Source organism: Pogona vitticeps, chromosome 2, assembly GCF_051106095.1.
Source record: "Pogona vitticeps strain Pit_001003342236 chromosome 2, PviZW2.1, whole genome shotgun sequence".
NCBI lineage: Eukaryota > Metazoa > Chordata > Lepidosauria > Squamata > Agamidae > Pogona > Pogona vitticeps.
The window spans coordinates 197,671,263-197,688,488 of record NC_135784.1 but is presented as its reverse complement, the minus strand read 5'-3'; the positions used below and the strand labels follow the sequence as shown (position 1 = coordinate 197,688,488).

The 17,226-nt window shown below is 40.1% G+C and overlaps 1 protein-coding gene across 1 annotated transcript in view; it reads left to right on the top strand.

Moving 5' to 3' along the window:
* Window positions 1-12,732, top strand: part of NCBP1 (nuclear cap binding protein subunit 1) — a 45,784-nt gene extending 33,052 nt beyond the window's left edge. Inside the window, exons 16-23 of the mRNA XM_020791326.3 lie at window positions 1,653-1,775; window positions 2,635-2,737; window positions 4,483-4,576; window positions 5,019-5,122; window positions 8,199-8,313; window positions 9,921-10,064; window positions 10,541-10,654; window positions 12,296-12,732. Of these exons, the coding sequence (XP_020646985.3) occupies window positions 1,653-1,775; window positions 2,635-2,737; window positions 4,483-4,576; window positions 5,019-5,122; window positions 8,199-8,313; window positions 9,921-10,064; window positions 10,541-10,654; window positions 12,296-12,409 (911 nt within the window). The 3' untranslated portion in view covers window positions 12,410-12,732. The remainder of the gene's footprint in view (window positions 1-1,652; window positions 1,776-2,634; window positions 2,738-4,482; window positions 4,577-5,018; window positions 5,123-8,198; window positions 8,314-9,920; window positions 10,065-10,540; window positions 10,655-12,295) is intronic.
* Window positions 12,733-17,226: the final 4,494 nt, after the last annotated feature.

Sequence of the window (17,226 nt, the reverse complement as noted above, 5' to 3'; positions counted from 1 at the left end):
GATGAGAAACTGAGAAGTGAATTTCATTTGAATGCCACCTCTACCAAAAACTAATTACAGTGGTGCCTCAGCTTACAGAATTAATCCGTATTGGAACAGTGTCCATAAGTTGAAATTTCCGTAAGTAGAAGCACCATTTCCCATAGGAATGCAATGAAAACCATTTAATCAGTTCTGGTTGAAGGAAAAAATACCCCTCAAAAAATAAAAATAAAATACTGCAAGTCTGCAAAAAAAACAACAACTAAAACATAACTCCACCAACCAAATTCCACCCTGCAAAACCCACCAAAACAGTAAAAAGTTAAAAGCAGCACCTTACCTGCACTGCTTCTTCCCAGCCCTGGCTCCACCACAACTGCCACCACCCGGAGGCTTGAGCCTGGCCAGGGTGCTTGGGCCGCTCACCCCCAGCCGCGGTCACCCAGCACCGGGAGGCTTGAGCTGGCCAGGTTTCTTTGGCCACTTGCCCCCCGGCTCGCCTCCCGCTTGCTCTGCACCACCTTCCGTGGGCCCATGGTGTGAAATTCAAATGGTGGATGGCAGTACGGAGCGAGCGAGAGGTGAGCCAGGAGGCAAGCGGTCAAAGAAACCCGCCCAGCTCAAGCCTCCTGGCTCTGGGATACCCCCATCGCATCCCTTTCCCTAACTATTGGGGTGAAAGAGCTACAAAGAAGCAGCCTCTTCACCACCAACAGTTAGTACTGTACATTTAAATTTCCCACCCTTTCCCCCTGCCTTTTTCTTTTCATAAGTGGAAGCTCCGGACACAACTAGAAGCAAAATTTTGTGGCCGGAGCTTTCCGTAACTCGGAATTTTCATAAGTGGAGACTTTAACCAGCTCCACTTTCTCAGCTCATTTGCTGTGTGCTGATAATTATAGTGACACATTTGATGGGGCCATTTTAGCAAGAGAAGCATTTTACCACAGTTATGTTTTATTATTATATTTATAGTTGTGTTGTCTTTAAAAAGCTCCTGGCAACCTAACAGTTCAAAAGCATGTAAAAATGCGAGTAGATAAATAGGTACCACCTCGGTCGGAAGGTAATGGCGTTCTGTGTCTAGTCGCGCTGGCCAAGTGACCATGGGAACTGTGTTTGGACAAACACTGGCTTTGAAACAAGGATGAGCACCTCCCCCTAGAGTCGGAAACAATTGAATTAAATGTCAAGGGGAACCTTTACCTTTACCTATCTTTAAAAAGCGCAGGACAGCATACAAGTAATTCTTAATGATCTGCTATCCAGGGCCACATCTACTTGAGTCCAACAGTGTTATAGCAGATGGCATCATCAATATTGTGGATGTGTCAGTTTCCTGCTTCATAGGTTCGGTGTTGAATCCCTGCTGCTCTTTTTTAAAAAAACTGGAGTTCAGATCTATTGTACAGAACAGTAATTAATTAGTTCAGGGGTGCAAAGATGCCACATGTCCCATCTGACTGATTTCAAAACAAAAGTCTAGATTAGTGGGGGAAAGGACGATGAATTTTGACTAAAATATTAATTCTACTAAGGTCTGGCCCACTAAAGGCTGCAAAATTGTGTGATTTCCAAGGACGGAGTTATTTGTATTTTACTGCCAAACTTTATGAAAGAATATGGACTGATTTCTCAAGAGGATGTCTTTGCTTCTTTTTTACATGTAGAGTCACTCCCAGGATACAATGTTGCACTTTGCTTAAACATTGCCATTAAGAATAAAGCAAGCAATGATGAAATCTTCACCATTCTGAAGGATGTTCCTAATCCTAATCAGGATGATGATGATGGTAAGGCATTTGATAGTTGCCACAATATAGTCTTGATTTTGTCTGTCTTTAAGGTGACTTTACTGTTCTGTATAAGAAATTGTGGTGTCATTTTACCTGAGTACATGGCTCAGGTTCGTAGGTTTATATAAACATCTTGAGCTAGCCTGTATATGGCCATAGTTCCTCAGATATTCACTTCAAATGTACATAATGCTTTTCGAAGATGACAGGGGATGCAATAAAGGAAACAAAGGAAGCAGAATAGTGCTAAGCAAGGGAAGAATATATGCACATTCAGGTACAGTTGGGGAATTGTATCAGAAGCTTCAAATTCTTTGACCCATGTTCATATGAATCATTATTGCTAAAATAGTTTTTTTTTAAAAAAGAAAGAAAAACAAAATTAGCCTAGGCCTGCATGATGGTACTAATTTTCTATTAGTTAAATAATATTTAATATTAAATAATATTTACAGTATATGAACTATTTATATTATATTAATTATATAATTGCAATGTAATGTAAATATTTCTAGTATATTAATTTATATTTAGCTGTTTAAATACACCAGCTTAAGCTGTGTTCATCCATCAGCAAATCTCAAGTAACAATGAATTGTAAGATAAACATGTTGATATTTGGAAAAATTTGTTTAATAACATGTATTAAAACTAAAATCAATAAGAATCTGTTATGAGATTTGATGATTCATTTGATCATATTTTCCTGTAGTTAAGTAAGTGTAAACATACACAGTTTCTAAGGAGAAGCAGAAAAATATTGATTCTTCATAGACTTGAATTAGTCTGTAGTGTAGTGGAAGTACTGACTTCCATGTCAATGTACCTTTCTTTCTTTTTTCTTTTATTTTTTTAGATGAGGGCTTCTCCTTCAATCCATTAAAAATAGAGGTATTTGTCCAAACAGTGCTGCATTTAGCTTCAAAGTCATTCAGTCACTCCTTTAGTGCTCTGGGAAAGTAAGTATTATCATGATGTTTCCTTTTCTTTGTATCTAATATGTTGCTGCTGTTTCATAGAGCTCATATTAATTTTCCTATAGGAGCTGAAGAGACAGCTCCTATAGGAAGCAATTGGCAGGGAAAAACTCAACAGAGTTACAAAATTTCAATTTCGTTTTTTCTTTTCATTATATTACTGTTTTTCTGCATTATGTGATCTGTAATAGGGGTATGCAGCTACCGTGTTTCTCCGAAAATAAGATAGGGTCTTATATCAATTTTTGGTCCAAAAACACATTAGGGCTTATTTTCAGGGGATGTTTTATTTTACAGTCATATCTTCTTCCGGTTGCTGCACAATGCTGCACAATGCTGGAGAGCGGGGTTTCACTTAACTGGGGCTTATTTCTGGGTTAGGGCTTATATTACGAGCATCCTGAAAAATCATACTAGGGCTTATTTTCAGGCTAAGTCTTATTTTCGGGGAAACAGGGTAGCAGTTTGGGCTTCTTGAATGGTCAGTGGTATATTGGTATATTGCAAAACTAGAGATGGGGGGGTGTATACAAATATGTGACACAGGTGGCCAGCCTGATTTCCTCCCACCCCCATACCCCACCAGACCACTTACCACACGATATGCGACATGCGTGGCTGACATTATCTTCTGCGCCCCAAATGCGGCAGTAGCTCGGCTACTGCAGCCCCGCCTCCCTACTTGCCCAGCCCCTCTGGCAAAGGAGCAGGAGGACGAGTCTCCCTGTTCAGCCACAGTGTGGCAGGACAAGCAGGAAGGCAGGGCTGTTGCATCTATTTCTGCGATTGGGACGCAGAAAATTACGTCAGCCATGCATGTCATGTATCGTGTGCTTAGTGGTCATGTAGGGTCTTGGGGTGGGAGGTAATCAGGCTGGGCACCCCATGCCTATTGCAAACCTTTGTGCTGAGCAACTTCTTCCTATGGCAAGAAATCAGAAAAGAGTTCTTCTTTCCCTCCATGCACCAACATGCAGAATATAACAGTTCTCTCTAGATCCATGTTATTCTGTGTATGTGCGCCAAGAACCAGGCAAACACAAATAAACAAGTAAGATGTATAAGGGAAGAGCTGAGCTAAAAGCTTGTTGCTGTTCATATTATCCAGGAAGTTCCATTCATGTGTTTCTGCAGGAGTAACTAGAGCCAAAGTTGCTTATCCTTCAGCTCGTACATTATTGTAAAGGTACATCTCCTCTGGAGATAAAACAGCTCCTGACCAAAATCTACAATACAGTGCATTTAGGGATAAAAATGTCTGACATTTTGTACTGATGTGGGGAAGTTGGGATACACATTTCTTTCCCTTCTTATTGTCTACCAGCTGAACTTTGGTGCACTCCTGGTCATTGATGTGATGGCATTCCTGCAGTGTCTCATTTTACCTGTGATCAGCTGTTGAGTTGGTAGAATTGATGCTTGAGAAGAGGAGGAGGAGGATGCCCCCAGATCACCCCTAAGGAAGTGCAAATGAAGTCTCTGTAGAAGATTGGCAAAGCAACCACTTCCGGTTCCAAGTGGGATTCTCCTCTGTGACTGGAAATGGAGAGGACAGAATCATTTTGGGAAACCAGACCTCTTTTTGCCACTCAGAACTGTGCATCCAAGATGACTTGCAGTACTGCTTAAACAATCAGCTGTTGAATCTCATAGTAGGGCCAAGGAAGGAAATGGCATTGTACTTTCCATTTGCACAGCCTTTTTTTTCTGTTTTCTGTTCCAAAAAGATTTCGTGAAGTTTTCAAAACGCTGGCAGAAAGTGATGAAGGGAAGCTCCATGTCCTCAGAGTTATGTATGAAGTATGGAAGAATCATCCACAGGTGAGAATAAGTATTTATAGAGCTCCTCTTTCTTCAGTCTTCTTTTCGTGTACAAAGAATAGAGTGAATGAAACTTAGAATGAAACTAGGCCAGTAATAATTAGGGATTTAGGAAATACAGTATTAGAGTCTGTTTTCTGAACATAACATCTTCTGGCTGAAATTCCATTGCTTAGCTCAGTAAGTTGCAATTACAGTAGTCTCACTGAATCAGTAGGAATTTGTTGAGTCAGCTCCTCCAGAAGTCCCATTGATTTAATTAGCTTACTCTAGCTGCAGGTCACTATGGCAAGCAACAGGATTTCAGCCCCTGTAAGAAGGTTGATAGTGGAGGAGAAATGAAGGGGATGTGAGAGAGGGATTGCATGCTTGCTTACAGCAACAAATAAGCATATCCTTCTATTAAATCGACAAAGTAGTCTGTACTTTTTTCATAACACAGATGATTGCAGTCCTGGTGGATAAAATGATTCGCACACAGATTGTGGATTGTGCTGCTGTAGCAAACTGGATTTTCTCTTCAGAGCTGGCTCATGATTTCACAAGGTAATTAAATCAGAATCTCCTTTTGCATTCCACTTTTTAAAGTATTTGGATTATGATTTGAACATTTTAAAAAGACGTTTGAAAGGATATCCCATTTTACTTTTTCAAAGTAGCTACCTTTAAGATTTTCCGGTGAGGTAGCCCTGCTAGTCTGTTGGAGAAAAGAATGGCAGGGTCACAAGTCATCTTGAAGGCTAACAGATTTATTATTGCATAAACTGATGGCACAATTAATTTTTTTAAGGTGCCACAGAACTCTTCGTGTGTTGTGGTAATGTCTGGGAAGCAATTTTTCAAGCCACTTTTTGAAACTTGTATAGAGGTTTTTTTCACAGTGAGGAATGTGTTTCTAATTCAGCGGCTATGTTTATGGGAGAGCATAGGAGGCCCTTGAGCATCATGGCCCTCCTCTGCCATACATGAAGTGGATGAAGTGGCCCTCCTCTGCCATACATGAAGAGACAATGAACCCAAACAGTCACATGTACCTGTATGGTAGGCATAGTTGTACATACAGATTTGTTGGCAACAAAAATTTATTAAACAATGCAAAATATGTTTAACAACAAACAGAGCAACAAGGAAAGTATAAAATTCATACAAAGTAATTGGATCTTGGTAAACAAATTCAGACATATAAAAGAGATTTTTAATCAATTATTAACACTCTGATTTAAAAAGAGGGTTAATCATTGGGGCTCGTCAGCCATGGAAGGCAGCCCATCTAGGAGAAGGACAACTCCGATTTCAAACCTCCACTGCCTTGTGGCTATATCCACTGATGGAAAAGGCTTCAGGAGTTAACCTCGAGGAAAAATCCGGAGCTGGAGTCCCGAAGGCAGTTCATGTCATTCTGCCAACTCCTGCGACATTGCTGGAACCAGTTGTATTGGCTCTTGCCTTTCCATTGGACCATTTCAGCAATGTGGAGAGGGGGGAGCCGCTGCTTGGGTAACAGCCTATCCTCCATATTACTTTACCCAGGCTTCATGCTCTGGAGAAGACACTCCTCGATTCAGAGCATGTTAGTCTCTCGAGACTGAAGGATGCGTATGATGAATCATTCTGGACAACTCATTCATCAAGTATGTTGCACCAAAATGAGGGGCCAAAAAGTATAATTCCTTTTTTAATTACCATAATTAATAAAAGTGGGTCATATACTGGAAAAAGGGTCCTGTCTGTGCATGTATCAGGCCAATATTTTTCAATGAGAGAGAAAAAAAATCACCAAAAATTAACGAAGACTCAGAACAACACCAAATTAAGTTTGCATAGGTTTCAGGAGGTGGGCTAACGACTGCAAGCATTTAAAACAGGCTTCAAACAGTTTAAGACACTTTTACAGGAGCGAAAAGGGAGATCGGAAAGAGCTTTAAAAGGGAAACGGAGATCAAAGAGCCCTTTCCGATCTCCCTTTTCGCTCCTGTAAAAGTGTCTTAAACTGTTTGAAGCCTGTTTTAAATGCTTGCAATCGTTAGCCCACCTCCTGAAACCTATGCAAACTTAATTTGGTGTTGTTCTGAGTCTTCGTTAATTTTTGGTGATTTTTTGTTTTCTCTCTCATTGAAATGCATTGGACGGACAGTTCAATAGAGTTCAATGAGGGAAAAACAAAAAATCACCAAAAATTAACAACGACTCAGAACAACACCAAATTAAGTTTGCATAGGGTTCAGGAGGTGGGCTAACGATTGCAAGCATTTAAACCATGTTCCAAACATTGTAAGACACTTAAAAATGAGCGAAAACGGAAGAGCTTCAAAAGCACTGAAGCCGGCTTCAGTGCTTTTGAAGTCCTTTCCGATGTCCATTTTCACTAATTTTTAAGTGTCTTACAATGTTTGGAACCTGTTTTAAAAGCTTGCAATCGTTAGCCCACCTCCTGAACCCTATGCAACCTTAATTTGTTGTTGTTCTGAGTCATCGTTAATTTTTGGTGATTTTTTTTTATTCTCCATTGAAAGCCTTGGAACGGACCATTCAAAGGCTTTCAATGGAGAATTTAAAAAATCACCAAAAATTAACGACTCAGAACAACACCAAATTAAGTTTGCATAGGGTTCAGGAGGTGGGCTAATGATTGCAAGCATTTAAAACAGGTTTCTAACAGTTTAGGACACTTTTACAGGAGCGAAAAAGGGACATCGTTAAGTGAAATTCCCCCATAGAGAACATTGTTAAACGATGGGGGAAATTCCTCAAAGAAACCCATCGCTGTGTGAATTCATCGTTGTATGAAGCAATCGTTGTGCGAGGCACCACTGTAATAACTAGCACTTTGAATTGGTCTCGGAATCAGACTGGTAGCCAGTGCAGCGTAGTAACAAGGGCATTATATGCTCCCTATAACTGGCCCAGTCAGCAGTCTAGCAGCTGCATTTTCAGCCTGTTGAAGTTTCCAGACTATCTTCAAAGGCAGCCATATGTAGACCATGTTATAGTAATCAATGTATCATGCAACTGAGGCATGTATTACAGTAGCCAAATCCCACCTCTCAAAGAAACAGGCACAGCTGGCGTACCAGTTTTTACTGTGCAAACACACTCCTGATCACCACTGAAATCTGGACATTAAGTTACTTATAATTGGTAGCTATCTGTGGTAGAACTTCACTGTATTAACAACAACCTCAATGAGAAGCTCTGGAAAGAGTGTCTGTCTTCTGTCATCTATTCCCATCTTTAATAGCATCTTACTGGGAATATATTTTCAGTGAACTGAAAAAGGTCTGTTGTTGCTTTTCCTTAAAAATAATAATTTATTTCAGAAACAGCTAATAATGTACATGTGCCTAGAAACTCAGCTGAAAAACATTCAGGTTTATTGGTAACTTTAGACAGACAGACAGACTAGACGGATGGATGGATAGAAAATCAATTATTAAACAGAACTGTAAAACAAATTCAGTGATAGTGCAAAGTGCTTATACCTTGCCCTGAGCATCCTGTTTCTTACAGTTTATAACCAGCTTCACAAGAGTGTGTGGGTGCATTGAATGTTTGTTAGCCTCATAGCTTATACAAGCAAAGTGACTTTGCATGAATAAGAGTATATGTGTTGTTTCTTTGTCAGATTTTATATTTGGGAAATCTTGCACTCAACAATTCGTAAGATGAACAAGCATGTGGTGATGATCCAGAAGGAGCTAGAAGAGGCCAAAGCAAGATTAGCCAAACAGCACAAACGTGTAGGTACATTTTTTCCATGACTGTTGAAAGAAATGTTCCTTGAAGCTGCATTTCACCAGCAATAAGAATGTTCATTTCTTTTTTTAAAAAAAAATTATCTTGTGGCCATCTGTGATTGGGTTCTTCAGAAATTGGTGATGGCTCCTTCATTTTGGCAGGAATGAGAGACGGAGGCAATTTCAACTGTTCAACAAACTTAGTTTTATTCTCTTCTGTTTCTTGATTAACATTACTAAAAGGATCAAAACTACTCAACTCAGGTATCAGTCCATAACTCAACAACTTCGGCTCTGATGCCAAGACTCCTCTCACATCGGGGCTGGACCAAAGCGCGCTCGGTCTGTCATCTGCTGCCTCGGGGTACTCCTCACTGCACACACCATCCCACAGCACGGATGGCCTCACCCAATCCCCCTCTGGGGATGGGATATTGCATATAGGACCGGGACAAATCACTTTCCTCCCTCCGCCTTGGTTTCGGGGAAAAACCACAACCGTCCATTCTAGGGGCTTGTCAACCCTCTCTCCACTCTGGGGAGAAGAGGGGCCAGGGAGCAATCCTCCACCCGTCTTGAGATTTGGGAAATCCCTTAGCAAGTCACAGACCTTATTAGCTTGTTCTTCTATCTTGTCTGTCTGTACCGCGCTATCTCTCCTGCTCTTATCTTTCTTGCCCACTTGTGTTCTAAATTCCCACTCTTCTCCCCCTCCTTTTATAACCTCCTCCCGTAATATCAAATCTTGCTCCTCCCCTTTTGCTCCCTCCTTCTCCTCCGTCAAGCATATCTCTATGGCTTTCTCCCCCTTAATTTCATCCCCCTCTGTTTTTATGATTTCTCCCTCTACACACTCAGATGTCCCCTCCTTTCTGTCATCTGCTGAGGACGGCACACTAGCCATCTGTCCTTCACGCCGTCATTACCTTTTGTGGTCATGAATTTCAGATGCTCATTATGAGCATATATCAGACAAACGTAGAAGCCAAAATGGCTCTCATTAAATGAACTCTGTGGTGAACTACACATATCTATCTTAATTGTATTTTAATCATTTTAAATTTTACTATATTTTAATTGAATTTTCATTGTTGTAAGCCGCCCAGAGACCTTTGGGTAGAGTGGGCAGCATATAAGTTAAATAAAATAAAATAAAATATCCCCAGCTTTTCATTGAAAAAGCTGAGGACACCTTACAAATGGTTCTCAGGTCAGCTGCTTAGTCAGGCTGACGTCACTGCAACTGTAGAACTGTGTTATGTACTATTGGGCATTCTTTGGAGAAATGTGCAGCAGTGCCGTTTATTGTTTTTGTTTTGATTTTGTTTTGTGTGGGCTTTTAAAAGTAAACAGAAGGATATGTGCTGAAAGGGTTATGCTAATTAGCTTCAGGGTGCCACATGCAAGCATTTAGTGTTGAGGTAGATCAGGTCTCTTGTAAAACTAAGAACACCTCACGAATCCTCTCAAAAAAACTTGGATGAATTCTGCAGAGAGACATTCTGGAAGAGCTAGAAATGGCTTTGCATAAAATATTGAGGGTATTAAATATGCAGTGCCTTTTTTGGTCTCTGGGCACTTGGGATTCCCTAAATTATGACTTTTTCCAGCGAGACAGTGATGATGACGACGGCGATGATGACCGTAGTATTGACAGGGAAGATGGTCCTCTGGAAGAGCAGATAGAACGCCTGCAGGAAAAAGTTGAATCAGCTCAGAGTGAACAGAAAAACCTCTTTCTTGTAATATTCCAGGTAAGAGCAAAAATATGCAGTGAGCAGTTGCAGAAAGAGGGAATAGAAGATTGGTGACATAGTGAGGGAGGCTGAAATCTCTAATAGCAAATCACTAGAGTATGGTTTTCAATTTTTAGGTTATATTTATATTTATTTTATATTGATTTATTTTATGTTGTAAGCCGCCCCGAGTAGACATGGTCTAGAGGGGCAGGGTATAAATTTAATAAATAAATAAATATTTAATGCATATAAGCTATAACTATATGTAAAGTAGAAGTTCTGTGCATGTGGGAACAAGAAGTCTAAATATCACAGTAAGATCAATATTCATTCAACCTCCTGTCCTGTAATAAATTACACTGTCCTCAGTGCTGTTTCTTAGATGTGCTTAAATGCTTATTTCTTTTTAATACAGATGTTGTATTGCCTGACTTTCTTATACTTGAGAAATGTTGCTAGACTAGTAATTTCAACATGTGCTATCTTTCCAGCGTTTCATTATGATTCTAACAGAGCATCTAGTCCGATGTGAAACTGGAGGGATTGATGTAATTACACCTTGGTACAAGAACTGTATAGAGAGGCTGCAGCAGATCTTCTTACAGGTGTGCCTCCTACTTATTAAAATTCATGTGGTCACTAGAAAGTGGAGAATTACTCATTTTCTTTGCTTGCCCACAATTAATATTAAAAAGTACAGTTGGTGCCTTGCTTAGCGACGTTAATCCGTGCAAGAAAAAATGTTGCTAAGCAATTTCATCGCTAAACGGATTTTAAAAGCCCATAGAAACGCATTAAAACACCATTAATGTGTTCCTATGGGCTTAAAAACTAACCTTAAGCGAAAATCCTCCGTAGGGGCGGCCATTTTCGGTGCCATTTTGTTTTTCCAGTGGCCATTTTGAAACCGCCAATCAGCTGGCTGAAAATGGGGGCTTTGCGATAATCGCTTCCCCGCGATCATTGAAAAGCGAATTTTCCCCATAGGGAACATCGCTAAGCGATCGCTTTTGCGATCACTTAAACCCCGTCGCTAAGTGATTTCTTCATTGTGCGGAGCGATTGCTAAGCGAGGTGCCACTGTATTAATTTGAGTTAAATGTTGTAGTTGTCAGTCCATATAATGTGAGCTGTAATCTCAAATTGCAGCAGTGATAGACTGTTTAAGAAATATACTGATCTTTGAAATTTGAGCTAGAGTGCTATTGATAAGTTATATTGACATAAGTGCAGTGGCTCTCAGCAGTGTATTGCCACTAACAGGTTGCCACTTGTATCCCTCGTCACACATCACCTTGTACAAGTGGTGGACAATGAAGTGTTCAAGCAGCAACTTGTTAACTAGCAGCAGTTTGCCATTTTAATTTATACCAGTGCATTTACACCAGTGTGACTAACTAGCAGAATTCTAGAATTTGTGGATGCTCACTGAAAAGAAGAGTATATTGATGTGTCTAATACATGATACTGGAGAGAAACCCACAAGTGCCTCACTCAGACTACCATGGTCCCTTTCATCTGCAGCTTGTTCAGTGTACTTTAAAGCATAGTTCAGTGTCTATCTGATTTAGCATCCATGCGCCATGGTGCCTTTTACTAACTAAAGGCTGGTATGCTAGCTGCACCCTCCTAGGCAAACATAGCCTGGCCACAGTTATCCTCTAGACTGGATTATTGCTCATTTAAACCACTCTGTGAGAATATATTTTGTCAGTGCTGAAATAGTTTCATTTGCTGCTGGTCTGTTTGTGGACACAGTTCAGAGTACTGATAAAGCTTAGGACCTGCTTTCTGCAAGGCCTGCTTTCTGCTGCCAGAGCCTGCACAAACCATTGATTTGATTTATCATTTGATGAATTCTTCCCGGTGCCTTTGATGTCTAAAGTTAGATGGGAGGTGACCAGAGAGAGTAATGTAGATGGTTCTGGTGCCCATGTTTGGAATGTGTCTATTAAAACTGCTTCAAAGTCCAATTCTGTGGCAAATAGTTGCACCCCCACTGATTCATATGGTACAAAAACAAAACTTGCTTATCTTAAATCTATTTATTGCTTCATGTCACTGCCCTTCAGAAATAAAGCTATACAGTCCCTAAATTTGTATCTATCTGTACAAGTAAACAATTCTGGTTCTTTCCAAGCTACAGAATGCAAAGGAAAGCAGAGATAGCAGTATAGAGCAAGATGTGGGCTTTCTTTCCTGTCATGATTGATAACAGTAACCGATCCACTTCCTTCTCTCTACAGCATCATCAGATCATCCATCAGTACATGGGGACCTTGGAGAATCTTCTGTTCACAGCAGAATTGGATCATCACATACTGGCTGTGTTTCAGCAGTTCTGTGCACTGCAGGCCTGAGCGACTCTTTTATATAGGACTTAAATGACTTCATCTTTTTTTAAACAAAAAAATTGGGAAATTTGACAAGGGAGGAGAAAAAAGAAGCTTTTAATTTGAAAATCAACCTACTGTGCTTTCCTAGATAAGCTACACAATATTCAAATGGGGCAATTTTTCTTGGCAGTAGAGGCCTTACTATAGTTATGACTGCTAGGTGATTGGGATGGAATAATGTGTGGACTCCTAATTTTGAAATGGTTTGAATGTTGACTTTGTCATAGGATTTGTTTTGTGTCCTCCACCCACCCCGTTTGTATAAAAATAAATAGGAAATAATAGAATTGGTAACCTTTCTTGGCTATTCTGTAAGAATGGATTCCCTCATTAAAACAATGTGAAGCTGTTCTTAAGACCAAGAGCTTTCCATAGGGTGACATCAGATTCTTCAGGGAACAGACACGTAAAGGACAACACGTGAAACATGAAATAAAAGGTCAAGCCTAAGGAATAACCTAGAGTACAGTGGGGTCTCGACTTACGAACGGCTCGACATACGAACGTTTCGACTTACGAACTGCTCTCATAGGAATATATGGACTCGACTTACGAACTTAGATTCGAGTTACGAACTCTTTTTTTCCTTTTTTAAAAAGCTAAGTCATCTTAGGTTAAAAGAAAAAAAGAAAAAATGTATCCCCCTCTAGTGGCAGAAGGCGGAATAGCAGCTTCCCATTAGTTTCTATGGACGAAAAGAGCAGATACGGATTAAATGGTTTTCAATGCATTCCTATGGGAAATGCAGATTCGACTTAAGAACTTTTCGACCTGAGAACTGCCTTCCAATACGGATTAAGTTCGTAAGTCGAGACCCCGCTGTATATGTTTGTTACCAAAATTAATTTTCATGGTTATTTTAAATAAGGCTTAAAATACAATCAAATTGTGGGTGAGACTAGATGGGAGAATTTGGAGTGATTTGGGTCATGTTTGAAAGATCTTTAGTGTGATCTTTCGCATTTCAGCATACCTGTCATTCACATGGAAGATGTTTCTTTTTCTATGAGAAGGATCCAGCTAGCACTTCAGATTGCTCAAGTTTCTCCCTCCTTTGATTATTTATGCCCCTGCCCTTTCCTCACCTTTTGTCATGGCTGTCATTCTGCAGACATTCTCCTCTTTTTAAAGTTGTTTAATTTAGGAAGTGGCATAGCTATGTATACATTACTGAAACAGTGACGTCTACGTTGGCTCGGGCATGTCGTGAGAATGGCTGAGGGTCGGATTCCAAAAGGTCTCCTGTATGGAGAATTAGTGCAGGGAAAGTCCCCCAGAGGGAGACTACAGCTGCAATACAAGGATATCTGCAAGCAGGATCTGACAGCCTTAGGAATGGACCTCAACAGATGGGAAACCTTGACATCTGAGCGTTTAGCCTGGAGGCAGACGGTGCATCATGGCATCTTCCATTTTGAAGAGATACTTGTCCAGCAGGCCAGGGCAAAGAGGCAGTCCCAAAACCAGCAAAATCAGAAAGCTGGACAGGGGACAGATTGTATTTGTCCTCAGTGTGGAAGGGATTGTCACTCTTAAATTGGCCTTCTCACTAGAAGCTGTTCCAAGTCCTCCAGACAGAGCACATTATCATAGTCTCTCAAGACTGAAGGATACCTAATCTATACATCAGCATAGCCTGGATGCTCCATTATATCTGAAGTAGCACTGCATTGCTTAGAATAATATGAGAAGAGAAAAATAAAGAAGTGGATTTCTCCACTGCCCTTTTTGCTGTCACACTGCACACAAAGACGATGCTGTATTTGGGAGTGGATTAAGCAACCACAAAGACTGCAGAACAGGATAATCAACAGTGCTCCATATCACAACAAATAACCTGTAGCCTAGGGCTGTGCCAAAAAGGAACAGAACAGATTGCAGAAAGGGTAGGATGGATCACTCTCATTTGATATGTGTTCATCAGAAAATAAGGCAAACCGAATGACACCAAAAGGAAACCAAATAACATACTATATGCTCATCTGATCACTCTCGGTGTTTTTTAAAAAATTTCTTGTGTGCTTCTCTGAGAGTAGGTAAAAGTATTTCCAATGCAAAAATACTCGATAAGAAGTCACTATACATATCTGACAGCTGCTGTGTCCTTAATACGTACAGTGGGGTCTTGACTTAAGAACGGCTTGAGTTAAGAACATTTTGACTTAAGAACCACTCTCATAGGAAAATATTGACTTGACTTACATACTTAGATTTGAGTTAAGAACTGGGGAAAAAAACCACGTGGGAGGCAGGGAAAATGCAAAATTTGAACTTTCAGTTAATTGTTGGCCAGTGAAAAGGGTGCCTGTCTGCTTCCTCACTCCTCCCAGCGTTTAGAGAGTGGATTGGGAGACAATCTTCAGACTGCCTGGTACTGTACTGCCTGGACTGTATTTTCCCTGCCTTCCCTGAACCTTTCTTGACCTAAGAAAAAAAGAAACAAAATATCCCCCTCTAGTGGTTGAAGGCAGAATAGCAGCTTCCCATTAGTTTCTATGGACGGAAAAGAGCAGATACGGATCAAATGGTTTTCAATGCATTCCTATGGGAAATGCAGATTTGACCTGAGAACTTTTTGACTTGAGAACCGCCTTCCAATACGGATTAAGTTCTCAAGTCAAGACCCCACTGTATTCAGTAAGGTTTGAGGGAGGGTTTTTTTTGCATAAGCCTTTCTAAGGTTACTTAAAACTTCATGGGCAAGGTAAATGTTAAATGGGGTAGGGGATTACGTACTCATTAGAGTTGGGGAGGGGGTCACACTGTGAGGGGTCCCCTGCTCAGTCTTTAGAAAATGTAACCAAGAAATGAAAAACTGATCAAGAACTAGCCTAGGCAGTAGCTTCTTCCATCTTTAGCATACCTTAACAAGAGGAAGAAATGGTCCAAGAAAGAAGATAAATCAACTATTGCACATCTTCCTAAATATTCACACAGATCAGGATCAGGTATTTATTTGGAACTGGCTTTACAAGTATCTCGGCAAAATCTTGTTTTTGCATCCAAAGTCACTACAGGGCCTATTTGTCAATTATAGTCATTTTGAGATACCAGTTTCCTTCCCGCAGACTAGGGTGCACTGAGTAAAGAGGAATTTGGATTTTGTAATTATTCTGAAGAGTAATTCTTTGTGATATGTATTAAACATATAATTCAGTGAAAGTATCATACTTGGATTCCATCAGATCTGCCATAAAGAAATTTAAAGAGCAGGCAAAGTTGGTATGAGAGCAAACATTTTCCATTCATGTCAGAAAAATACTTTAGCAGTTCCATATAATGTGATAGATCTACATTTTCTTTTGATGGTTTGAGACTTTTGTGAAGGTGCTGTTAAAGAAGAAACAATCATCCTCTTCTGGCAACAGATCTGTGCTATGGTTGTAAACAGATACTTGGTAGTTTAATTTGTTCTCTTGATCAGGGCTAGGTTACTTTAAAGCACTTAAACCATGATGTTTCACAAATTCAGTTTAAGAACAGAGAAGACTGAAGATTCTCTCCAACAAAAAGGATCTCAAGGAATGGAATGGTTAAATGCATTACATTTGAGCAACTGAAAATCAGAGTATATCTTACCACAAGGCATTGTGGTGACATCTGGTGTAATAGTTATGATCTTGAGTGTTCCTTCCTGATTGCTGCTATTATTATGTAATTCCCAATGGGAGAATGTCCATAAGTCCTAATAACTTGAGTGGAAAAGACTTGGGCACACACATCACATAATATAGGTTAGATTAGGGTCACCATCATACCAGTGCCCTCCTTACACTACACTTGCAAGCACCAACAGGGATTTCCCATTCAGTCTTTCTGCGGTGTTTGATGTGATGGAAGCATCCAAACTGCACACTAATCGGAGACAGTTGACACATAAGAACACAAGTTGAACCTACTGTCTAAAACAAGCTTTATCCATACCCAACTTGATTGATGCATATAGGGTAGCTATTCTCTCCAGTCTATCTGCTGGGCTTGCTGAGACTTACTGTATTACAATCTAAGCCATTACCCTCCCCGACCATGGGTAGAGACCAAGGGCACAAAAATCTCACATAAATATAGTATGCTCTCTCCTTTTCCTTGGAAACCAGGGAGGTGGAATTAACTTATTGTTGGATTTCTTTCATTCCATGCTCGAAGAAACCTAAGTGCCCAGTGTTGCCTACCTCTTTGGTGATTTCTGGCCTGCCATTTTATACAAATCAGGCTTTGTAAATCAGTACAAGGTTTGTTGGCTTATTGTCAATTAGCTAGTGTTTGTATTGAACAACCCACCAACTCCACCTTATCAGAAACTATCCAGGAAATCTACAAAGGTGAGAGAGCATAACTGATGTTCCACTCGAAGACATACTTAAATCCTGGTTTAGCATTAGGGATAAACTGGTCTGTAACCTTTCATCTCTAGTCTGTCCTATTTCTTATATATCTCACATGATCTGATTGTATGCTGTGACTGCTAGATGATTTAATTATTGAAGCATTGCTCCTGCTACCTTGTTTCTTTTTCCTAATTACAATAACACTTTTTTCACCTATTGTAAGCAATGATGCATCAAAATTTGTAGTCCAAGTACTTTCCTCTATGCAATATGTAAGAAACATTTTTCTCTGCTTGCTGGTGTTTAAAGCAATTGCTCTATATCTGGATGCTTATCCAGAACACAATTATCACTATATTCCCCACAAGGCTTTGTTTTAGCATTAGTACACCTGGTTAACTTATGTGCTTTAACTAAAGGTAAGTGACTTCTTAAATAAAGGCTCTGGATTGC